The sequence below is a fragment of the Etheostoma spectabile genome, chromosome 16 (assembly GCF_008692095.1).
Source record: "Etheostoma spectabile isolate EspeVRDwgs_2016 chromosome 16, UIUC_Espe_1.0, whole genome shotgun sequence".
NCBI classification, from domain to species: Eukaryota; Metazoa; Chordata; class Actinopteri; order Perciformes; family Percidae; genus Etheostoma; species Etheostoma spectabile.
This window is the reverse complement of record NC_045748.1, coordinates 17803253-17815728: the sequence shown is the minus strand read 5'-3', so window position 1 is coordinate 17815728 and position 12476 is coordinate 17803253. Positions and strand designations below refer to the sequence as shown.

The 12476-nt window shown below is 40.1% G+C and overlaps 1 protein-coding gene across 2 annotated transcripts in view; it reads left to right on the top strand.

Annotated features, from left to right (window-relative positions):
- The window catches only part of pappaa (pregnancy-associated plasma protein A, pappalysin 1a), an 88928-nt gene that overhangs the window by 29972 nt on the left and 46480 nt on the right, over positions 1 to 12476 (top strand). For both annotated transcript variants that reach the window (XM_032540393.1, XM_032540392.1), the window contains exons 8-10: positions 3045 to 3173; positions 3349 to 3440; positions 6410 to 6606. In XM_032540393.1, coding sequence (XP_032396284.1) covers positions 3045 to 3173; positions 3349 to 3440; positions 6410 to 6606 — 418 coding nt within the window. The remainder of the gene's footprint in view (positions 1 to 3044; positions 3174 to 3348; positions 3441 to 6409; positions 6607 to 12476) is intronic.

The window sequence follows — 12476 nt, the reverse complement described above, 5'->3', positions numbered from 1 at the left end:
ACAGGACATACTGAAGTATGAAAGAGTCTGTCAGGTCAAACTTTCTGTGTTGATAGTAATAAAGCCAACATAAATATTTCATTCTAGGCACACATTTGGCTGTGGGGAAATGATCTTTAGGTCCATCAGTTTTTATAATTAAGATAGTTCAGCTAACTTGAACTTGTTCTACTTTCATCTGCCGGTAATTGTGATGAACAAGAAAAAAGAGAAAAGGAGATGAGAGGGAAAAAAGTATCCACACGCAAACATGACCTTGAACACCTGAATGTAATGCAGTACATTTGAGTGTTTATATTTATACATGGGAATGCAGAATACCTGCGTCTTTCATTGACATCTTTTTTTAACATTTGACTGTACTCATATATACTGTACATGGTAGTTGCTTTTCATTCATCCACACTTGGGGTTCACTGTCTTGCCCAAGGACACTTTGACATGTGGACAGGAGGAGCCAGGAATCAAACCACCAACTCTGTTATTAGTGCACCAACATGTTAAACTGAATGGTCTGACTTAGGGCTCATAAAAGATTATGGCTGCCCTGCACATCAATGTAAATGTGCTGTATTTATATAGCACTTTTCTAGTCTTAACGACTACTCAAAGCTTTAACATCATACAGGAAACATTCACACACATTCATACACTGTGGCCAAGGCTGCCGTACAAGGTGCCACCTGCTCATCAGATAAACATTCACACACATTCACACTCCGATGCGCTGCGTCTTGCCCAAGGACACTTCGACATGGGACTGCAGGGCCAGGGATTGAACCCCCAACCTTCCGATTGGCAGGCAACCGTTCTACCACTGAGCCACAGCCGCCCCTTCATCACTCAAATACTTTCTTGCTTTGATTGCTGACTTTATCTTTGGCCTTGGATGAAACCTTTATGGCAATGTTTGCTGCTGGTGCTGCATTGCTCTTACACTGGGGATTATATGGCAGCATTAGGAATAGTGGTTCATGCCTATGTACTCTTGTTTAAGTTTGAAGGCCACATACTTGGCTGGCAGTGTGCTCTTAACAACAAAGGTATTGCGTGTGTGTGCCAGCATGTATTTGTATGAACATATAAATCCATGTATGCCCTCGTATAGTATCCCTGCATGCTTGTCACTGCATTTACAGCATTGCAGAGGGCATTCCAAAAGTTGGTCTATAATACTTGATTGTCCACATGAAATGATTCATGGCTAACCTTTCGGTCCTATTACCCTCATTTCCTGATGTTGCTCCCCGCTCATGGACCTCATTTTTGCCATGTACTTAACCAATAATAGCCATGATTATACACAACAATTATCCATTCTTATGCTCTTTTACATCAAATAACATTTTCTCATTTTCTCTGTAGTGTTGGACAGTCACGCTTACCAAAAATGAAACTCCAGAGATTTCTTAACTTAACTCCATATAGTATTTTAAATTATGAAAGAGTTGCTATAACTTCAGTCTTAATAATAATTTGTTTCAAACAATTATTTTGCAGTTAATTAAAGTATTTGTCATCCAGCATTAGCAAACATCACATGAGCACATCAGGTCCTTGTGTTTTCCAACATAGTATTCACCTGCCATTCAAATAAATAAAAAAGAAAACAAAAAGAAAGAAAAAGAGTTCCATCACCAGTTGCTCCAATTGCATAACACCAATACATGACAATAAATGAAACTGTGATGTGTGCATGACAGTCCTCAATCAACAGAAAATGCATATAAAACAGAATTCACAAAAGACAAGACCTTCATAGAACATCCTTTAGTGTGTGAGTGAGTTCATGTAAAAATTCAAATCAGAATGTAAAGAAATAAAGTCACAAAAACTAGAGTAAAAAAAACTCTGAAAGCCAAAAACCATGAAGGAGAAACCATGACCATAAGCGACAAATCAAAACTACAAATGAGAAACCAAAACTATAAGCAAAAGAAAAGTCAAAACAGAAAGAAAACTGTGAAAACACAGCTGCAAATGAGAGTGCTGATGTGAAAATCAGTTATCCTGTTTTTATTGTTTATAATAGTCAAAATACATAAACAAATACATAAACTCTCAGATTCTTTGCTTGCCTTTACTTGTTAATTTTTTTAAACTTTTGTTCTTAGTTTTATTTCCTGTTAGGAAAGTTGTTAGAATGAAAAAATATTGTGGATTCATGAGACAGGCTTCATTCCTCAGCTCAATGTTTCTTCCGTCTCAAGATGTTTTGATTAGTCTGAAGAGACCCATGATGTGTTTCATTTACACTTGGTTACTAGCTTACAGTAAACCTGCCCATAGTTAAAACAGGGCCAGAATCCAACAAAAATGATTAAACCTGATGGTAATTCAAGTAACATGTAAAGGCAAACAACAGATCAAAGAGAAAACGTAAGCGGGAAATAACAATTCAAACAGGACAACTTATGATGTCACGACAGCACCCTCACTTGCACTTTTGCTGTTTCTCATTTACAGTATTCTTTCTTTGAGTTTTGTTTTGCTGCTTTGCTTATGGTTTCTCATTTACAGCTTTGATATTTTTTATTTCTTTATGGTTTTGGTTTTCTCATTTATGTTTTTTTCTTCCTTTCAGACTTTTTTTTCAGACTTCCTTATCATGGTGACTCAAGAAACCATCATGGCGTCTTACACCAGCAAAGTGAGTAGTCCCCCAATATTTCTCCTGTCCATTGTGTATTCATCATGATGGTTCCTTAAATCACTATGGCGAGAAAACAAAACAAATTTGGACCCACACCAGGTAAATGCAGTGACTGGATATTGGTAGATGTGTGGAAGTGTGTGCGGGAACAGATTTTCTAATTTGTGATGTGCTAGTGGTACTTGAGATACCTGAAGATTGCTACAACACACACACTAGCAAACAGCGCAGTAGTCTTATCGATCCGTTTTTCACAGGCCTGGTTCGAGTATCTTTCTCAGCTGCTCTTACTCCTTTCTTTATATGTGATTCTTTATCAGACATTTCTTCGAGGCTTCACATTATCCTGAAATATGTGGACTTACTGTGATCTTTGCCTCTTTCTGTGCAGGGATGTGGCGCCACATATTGTGTACACCTATCAGGTCCAAACAATCTCCAGCCGGAGTGAAAGTGAGCCTTCCCCACCTCTGGTACACGATCTGGGGGCACCCTACTGTGGGGATGGACGTATCCAGAGGTAACAGGCACACTCACTAACATGATTAAAGTATTTATGAAATCATCCATACAGATGTGCAATAAAGCATTTTCACAAAAATAAACTTTACTCCTAATGTGTTACATTCAGTATTTATCCGTTTGGCGGTATGTGTGTGTGCATGTTTTCTGAGTTCCTCCTCCTGATATTTTAGTTCCAAAGGAGAGGAATGTGATGATATGAACTCTATGAATGGGGATGGCTGCTCCAGTCAGTGCAAGAAAGAGCCCTTCTTCAACTGTGTTGGTAAGTTATATGGACAAAGGTATCGTCAAGGTTAAAATGCAGTCACAGGTTTCTTTCTCTCGACTGCAGTTGCGGAAAATGCTGAAAATAGAATAAACTCACTTAAATTAATTGATTTCTTTTGAAAAGGCTTTAATTTCTGGATATTTTACACAGCGTTGCCACAACGTACCAAATGGCTTTGCTCACATCTTTCTCTGCCGCTATTACGGAACTACAACTCTAGCCTCACTGTCATCGTTCTCAGCCACACCCTCTGTTCCCTGATTAGACCGCCAAAATTTTGGCTGGAGAAAATCCATAGACAGTTAAAGAAACGCTGTACCGCGAACCCAGACGTAGTACTGAAGGGAAATGAAAATTGAACATAAGTACAAAGGAGGGCGAGCCAGGCCACACAAAACTAACATTAGGCAATACATTTTTTTTCCTTTTTTTTTTAAATTGAAAGTTTATTTCCTTAACCAAATTAGGACATTAATGTATAATTTAATAACAAAATAAGGCGCCTTTGACTTTCACTAACGTCAGATCTTGTTGTTGGTTGAAAACTCATGTAACATAATGACTGTAAACAAAATGTAAGCTAACATGATTCAAGAGTCCAGACCATCACATCTGAGCCCTCTATTCTCTACAGAACACACACTAATGTAACGGACGTAACGTAGTAGCTACAATAGACTGCCGCTGCGACAGCTGTCATTAGCTTTGGTTGATCACGTAGCATTTTGCATTAATTTAGCTAAAGCAATGCTGCGCGTCATGATGCAAACATTATAAGCTGAAGCTGCATATTATTCAATGCTCAATTGGATTTTTTTTGGGTTACCGTTCACAGGGCATATGTCATAATCTCTGTAACTGTAAAAACTTACGTGAAGGCAGAAGGGCTTGGCTTTCCTTCTTTCATTTGCTGTACTCCGTGTGTGAGAATAAAAGTAAAGTTACATGACTGGGCAGAGGGCATTGCTGAGGTCAAGATTGGATGATATAGCAATTTAATTAGATTTAACTTTAGTTATTGGCTTATTATCAAAATGATGCAGCCACCACAGCAAAACAATAAAAAAGAAAGAGAGAAAAAGGTATTTAGGTTCTTTCACCAGAGGGGCAGCTAAGCCAATCAGGGCAAACAGGCAGTTGCCCGGACAACAATAGCCCGTACCTGTGCACTTCCCTGCATGTATGCACACACGTGTGAGCCTCTGGGAAGTGACCACTTAATCCCTGTCAGATTGCTGGATGGCTGTGCTGTTTTTCCACCAACTGCATTGCAAATGGATATGCGTGTGTGTGTGTGTGTGTGTGTGTGTGTGTGTGTGTTTGAAACTGTCTGACATAGTTGTAGTTTTGCACTGAAATCTGACACTACAATGATGGGACCTTCTGTCTGTCTGTCTATATGTGTGAGAGAGTGCCTGCTTGTCAGTGTGTTGGATAGTAAAAGAGAGAGTTTGATGGAAACTTGACACTAAGAATACAACAAGGTCAGGGTGCTACAGTCTGGATGAGCTTAAATAGGCTATTCACGCGATTGAGCCAAATTAAATGTGGAATTGACGAAATCAAAGTTCTTTTCACATTACCACCTGGCATTGCATTTCCAGGTGTTATGTCTTGAAAGGGCTCCAAACCACAGTCAACACAGGTTCACATAAAGCATAAGGGAAATGCATCATGATTTTTTAAGCCACATATCCCCACTATCAGAAAAGTGTTGCTTTTAGAGGGTCAGATTTGCCTGTGTTTGACATTGTAGCATGGGGTGCTGTCTTAAAAAAATTCAAACAAAACGGGTATAGTTTGCTTTTACAGGCTCTGGACCTTTCTTTTCTGTCTGTCCATCGTCATCTTTGTTCATCTCATCTGTCTGTTTCTTTCTCCAACTGTAGGGCTGTCTTCTTTTTGCTCTTGCACGCAATCATTTTTCCACTTTTTCCGTTATCTGTTTATTCTATCCCTGTCTAAATTCAAATACTGTAGCAATACCCTTTCTCTTACTCCTTTTCCTTCTCTGTAGCTCACACTCACACTACCTATTACTTCTGTAGCTTTCACAAGCCACTGTTTAAGCTTCCTCATGCCTTGCTCCTTCCCTTCTTCCTTGCCTCTGCTCCTGCTGAGTGAGTGGCGGGAGCCTAGTCTGTATGCCCCCTCAGTAGCCCCTCGTTTCACCATTGCCAGAGCACAGAACTGACTTGAGTTTTTGGCTTTGCTGGAGAGAGCTGGAATTTCAAGGAGGAGGCCCCGGCCAACTTGGCACAGAATCCCGCCTTCCCCCTAACTGGAACCCCACCGGCTGACACTGCTTGAGCTAAGAGCTGAGAGCAATGAGGCCCAGGCAACCTCCCTGCTCTGCTCTCCTCTCCTTCAGTCTATAAGCTTCCAGTTCCAGACCTTAACTCCGGGCGGGAGGTCTGTAAAAATGACGGCTGTATCTTTCTTCACCTCTTGACTTTGTCTGGTTCCTCCCTGCTTCTTGTCTCTGTGTTTGTCTCTATCACATTCTCCCATTATTTTTTTTTACTTTCTTTTTGACAATAACATGTTCTCTGTCTCTGTTTGTAGATTGTCATGTACTCAAGAATTTATCACACTTTTTCCATGCACCTTTTGTCCCTTACCTTCCTCCTTTTCTTTATCTGTTCCTCTCTTCACCTTTCTAAACAATAGATATATGGTTAGAGTAATATCCCAAAGGATCAGGGGAACACATGTTTTATAAAAAAAAAGGATGAGAGGATGGGAGTGAGTAATAAAGATTGAAGTGAGTAATACCTAACCTGTATGGCTTTGTGCAAGTGAAAACATGCTATGCCATTTTGGCAGGGAATATGTACAATCTGACTGACTGATATTTTGGCTGTACTTAAACCTTCCTTTAGTGAAAAAGTACTATACAGATCAAACACAGATACTTATTTATTTGACATTACAACTTTTTTCTGTTGTCTGTTCATCTGTAGAGGAGCCAAGCATGTGTTACTACTATGATGGTGATGGAGTGTGTGAGGACTTTGAGCGAGAGACGGGCGTGAGAGACTGTGGCCTTTACACCCCCAATGGTTTCCTTGATCAGTGGGCCTCCACTGTCGAAGTTTCCCACGAGGAGAAGCCCTACTGCTCTGGTGAGGTGGCTGCCGGATACCCTGCTGTTACTAAGGTAAGGACATACACAATACAATATATATATATATATATATATATATATATATATATATATATATATATATATATATATATATGTGTGTGTGTGTGTGTGTGTTGGAACTTGCTATGGATTTTTCTTAAGGCTATGCTTTTATTAGTGTTATTATTACACACTACAGTTTGATGTAAATTAAAGCGTCAGATGTTAAAAAGCATTAGAATTCTCCATACATGAAATCAAATATCCTAATAAAAAAAACAGTCAGTCAATTTAGGAATCCTGTATTCCTATCTGATATTAAACAAATTGGATCATAATGGATCATTACAAAAACGCAGGCTCATCACTGTTTTGGGGTATGGTCTTTGCGCGGTTGATGATTTGGTGCAATTGCTTTCTTATCCATCAATATTTTACACTATGATGATAATTAAGCCTAAATGTTTTGGAATACACTTGCAAAAACAACTTTTGCTTGTTTGCCAGTTAAGTAATTTTAGAGATTGTGACATTGAATAAGATGTTTGCCACTCTCATTAAAGTAATGCATAATGAAGATGAGAGTAGCCATTGATTCTACATAAGCCTGGTGAAAGCATTGATCTGTTACTGTTGTAAAGCAGAAAGAAGCTGATTGCCCAAAACGATAGTTATGTATTGTAACTCCAGATTCTATGAGTATAGGCATAGCCCTCTAAGAGCTGTTGCTATTGGGTTAATCCCTTCGCACATGCGCAGTTGTGAAGATTTATTTTGCATCCTGTGACCCGCACGGGCCTCTCTTATGTCCACAGATACCGTATATTACTGCTGTGCCACTGCTCCCAACATCAGCATTTTTCTTCAGCTAATGTTGGTGAAGCAGCTGGCCTGAATCTTAGAGGGCTATGCCTATACTCATAGAATCTGGAGTTACAATATATAACTATGGTTCTATTTCGTATAGGCTTCACTGCCCATTGGGTTAAGGGCAAAGCTGATGTAGTCAATGCCACCTACAACACAAGGTCTACAAGCAGAATATAGACTAAATCGTCTTCCTATTTACACTGAACAAGGTTTTTTTGATGAGAAAAGCCCTGTCATTATCATGAGTACACTTAATGCACGTGTGCCCGAATGTTCCAAGGGGCGTTCCACTCCCTCCGCGCTATAGGTCTGGGTGATAGTGAGACAGATGCTGCTTCGAAAATAGCTGGAGGTGTGTTACCTCATCGCTTCCACTATCTACAGCTCTTGGCTGTCCCAGCTTTAGTGGGGAACCGCCAAAGCTTAGCGGTCATGACGGAGACAGCAGAGCAATGTTGTTCTGCGCCGCGCTCACCTAGGTGGTACATGGATACGCACGGTCAGTGAAGCGACCATGGATCTGGTTTGGGGAGACGGTTGTGTGGGCTTCATTTGGAAGTTGCATGGAGGCCAAGCTCTGCCGCCGTGTCAGGACCGCTGTCCATCTCTGGGTTAGGGGAATGCTTCTCAGCATTCACACAGGTCGAGAACAAAAACCTTATCGGTAGGCAGGGAGCCCGCCCGCTGTGGAGGAAAAAAAGAGGAGAAAGACACTGGTGTGGTACTCCCCTTCTGGAACGGAGAGAGTTGCTGTGACGGCATTCCATAATCCTCCGCTGTTACGAGCTCCAGTCCTCCCAACAAGGAGGAGGGAAAGCGGACTTGTGCCCACTAAAGAGATCCCCTATCCGTCTGTCTGGGTGTTGCTGCTGGTGGTATCCTTACCTTACTCTATTGTCCACTTGGCTGCCATCGTCTGCCGCTTCAGTTCCCTGCCAGCGGGGTGCCAGCCCAGCGAACAGGGTCGAGGCACACCTTGCAGCTTGTGTGGAGGTCCAGCTACAGGATGTAGTCGATCCGTAGTCGGTAAAGTGGTGGACACCGCTCTTTTTCAAAGTATTCAAACCGCTTGTAGCTGAAGAAAAATAGGGAGTAGATCAGTAGATGTGATGCATACAGTCATTCACACACACACACACACACACACATAGTAACAAGTAATTTAGTAACAAGTAATCAAATTGATTACTCTTCCCATCTTAATAACGTCATTACTGTTACTGCCGAAAAACGCGGTGCGTTACTATAATTAAAGCTGTTTTTTTCATCAGACCAACTACATCTCTGAGCCAAAAGGCAAAGACTTTTTTTTTTCCTTGGTTAGTGAGCCGTGCATGAGACAGCTGCATAAATGCTGACGATTGGCTGAGATTGAGTAAAATTCATGGTAAGCCAATAAGAGGTAGAGTTGGGCGGGTGTTTGAAAGCACGCATAGTCGGAAACACAACGAACAATACAAGTGAGTCAGTCAATGAGAGACAAGTATGGCATTATGAAATCAAGGAGTAGGGTTACCTTTTCCTGCTAAAGATTTCCACCGTGGTCAGAAAAAATAGGGTAGACACTTTGTTTCTCTCACTATGACTCTAGAGTGGCTACCCGCTCCAAAGCTATTTGCTGTCACCCTCTCACTTCTCCCTCGCTCTATCACACACACACACACACACACACACACACACACACACACACACACACACACACACACACACACACACACACACACACACACACACACACACACACACACACACCAACTCAATGCACACACACCTGCTCGATGCACATATCAGCGCACAAGTATAAACATCAGGCCAATTACGTTATTTGCACTGCAAAGAGTGTATGTATTTGGTATTTATTTTTGCTATTGTACTTAACAAGCATTATTTAATTTTGCCCAGTTGTGGCCTGTTGAGGGGCAATTAATATCAAAAGTTCCAAAACATCCGTTGTGTTATTTGTATCAATCCACTTGACATAATATCTACATACATGGCACTTGATTGGAAGCTAGTCTCACTTTGTCCCACAGTAACATTAAAATAGTTTAGATGTGTGTAAACCGGTTCTGTGTCCATTTCATTATACTATTCAGATTTACCATAAATAATTGAACATGCACATGTATTTTAAGTTCCATCAAAGAGTGGTAGAGGTGGGGTCACATTTGAGAATTTAAAAATGTACTTGAAAGTAATGCATGAGTTACTTTCTGAAGTAACTAGTTACATTTAAAATTTGTAACTGAATATCTAATTTAGTTACTTTTTGGAAAAAGTAACTAGTAACTGTTCCTAATTGCTTTTTAAAAGTAACTTGCCCAACACTGTTTATTTGGCACCACTTCTGTCCTAGCATGTGTTCCATCCAAAACAGTGCAGATGTTTTTTCTCTGAGAGGAATGAGACACCAGTGGTGCATGTCCATTTAACCATGAAAAAGGATTTCTGCTGTGAAGGACACATTGTTCATACAAAAAAAGCATTTTTTTAAAGAGTATTTTTTTTGGCATTTTATGGCCTTTAATTGACAGGATAGCTTGAAGACAGGAAAAGGGAGAGAGTGGAGGGACAACATGCAGCAAAGGGCCGCGGGTTGGATTCAAACCCGGGCCGGTGCCAAGGACTCCATATGTAAAGTGTGCCTACATAGGGCGCACACTCTACTAGGTGGCTAAAGGAAGCCCCACAAAAAAGCACTCTTACTTTAGAGAACACAGGGATCATATGTGATTAGATCTCCTCATTTCCCCAAGTGCATGTGCACCTGTGGAAAACATGCATACAATACAGGTTAACTTGTCACCATCTCTCTTTGTTTCTCCTTTAATTCTCTATATGCTCTCTCACAAATTGGGAGTTGCAAAGCTTGTAAGTACACTGTTACATCAAAAACTGTGTCGTTAAAGCCCATTCTTCTCACTAACAGTACATTTTGAGGTTATTACTGACATATATTTCTCCTCGCCAGTATGCACTACAGCATCATCAAATGCCATCTCTCAACTTTAAATTAACTTTGACTACCTTGAGCATATGCACATACAAACTAAAATGCACACACTATAGTTCACAATCCTGTACACTTTTTTACTAATGGTAATCACTCAGAAAAGAAAGACTACATAACACAGCCTTTAAATTACAGAGTCAAGATTATCATTGAGGCAATGCACCTTAGCAATTGTGCAATTGCATGCATGTTGCTATAATGACTGTCCTGGAGGCATTTGCCACAGATGTATGAGGATTGGTTCTGGAGATGAAGCGCAGGCCGAGGGCTTTCATAGATCCAGTTCAAATGTTGCCACTTTAGAACAACATAGAAAACACTACAGTGGCTGATAGCAAAACAAAGTTATTGATGATGTTACCCAGTTTGAAGATTTAGTGATGTCTCACATCTGGTATTTTAATTGCTGTGTTTGCAGACAATAGCTCTTGATTCTATCCAGGAATCAGCCATAGAGTTCCCAAAGAATAGTACTTTTTAGGCATCAGGATCACATTCCCTATCTAGAGTACTTAATTCTAATTTTCTCAGTTTGTTAGCAATAGTTAACAAAACAGTTTTGATTTTCCTGGTTGACTCTGATTTATTGGTGGAAAGGCATGCAAAATAGGTATTTGATGTGGATTCCAAAGTTCAAGCCTCAGAGCTTCATAGTTACGTATGTTGGTGTTTTGATCTTTGTTGAGTGTTTGATGTACATTTTTCTGAGCAATGTAGTCTGAAAAAAACACTGTGGCTTTGCTAATACAAACTTACAAACAGTGTTTCCCTTGAAAGGGATTTGGAGCTGTTGGGGTAGTAAATTGCTTGGCAACTTTGAGATTACTGTCATCAGTGTCAAAATGGTGAGGACTGAGCAATGGTAACTGCAGGGTTTATGTATTCAACACTGAAGACATTAGGCTACTTGTTGTGTGCTCTTTGACTTGGCTGCTAGCACTATTCATCAGTAAAATGCAGAGAAATGCCACTAGTAGATGGTAACAAGATCTATTTCACACTTATAGAACTTTTAAAACATGGCAAGGACTTTCACGTAGTATCACTGAATTTTTCATTGCCAAGGAATTAATTGCCACTTCAAGGCAAGCACAGCTGTCAGAAGACGTTGGAACATATTGTAATTTGTATGACACAAGTCATCTAAGTATAAATATGAGGGATGTTGGGATATAGTATATTTTTAAGAAACAAATGTTGAGAGCGTTGAGTGACCATGTATATAAGCTTAAGGGTGACCCTACCAGAAGCTTAGCTGCTGTTGGAATGGCTCTTGGGTTAAATAGCATTCACAATGTGTTAACAACACACTCACTATATTTTTTTTCATTTGCCCATTCCCCATATACTAAGCTTACAGTAAGTGAAGTTACAACGACCATGATACTAAAGGACTTCAGCCAGATTCATATGCTTGTCAAGATGTATAATAGAGATACAAAGTAGGGAGGCAACAGCCATCATTTTTTATTGAAGACTTGTCACATAGAGTAAACATTTGATCTCAGCCAACCACACTCCCAAGATGTTATTACCACGTCACAAAGCCAAAATGTCAGTTAAGTTCTCTGCAGAAGTTGGTGTCTGGCCACATTAGCCTCCATCCCCCAATATGTACCATCATTGTCCTTATAGTTTCTATGTGTGTGCTCTTGTGTCTGTGTTCATGTGTGAGAGACAGAGACTAATAAAGAGAGGTATACACAACACATTAGAACCGAGGCCCAGAAAGTGGTTAGAAGTGGAAAGGAAGTGTAGAAAGAAAACCAGCATTAAGTAACATTAGTAAGGTGCTCACCACAAGCCACCAGATCAGCTTCAATGCTCCTTGGCTTTTCCCAAATCTCTGGATCTCTACTGGAGGAATGAGCACCATTCTACCAAAGTATATTTCCTAATGTCTTAAGTCTAAAAAGAGAAATTGAAAAATTAACCAAAGCCATATTCCATCTAATATTTATTTAAAGGTCCCATGGCATGGAAATTATATGTATGAGGTTTTTTAACATTAATATGCGTT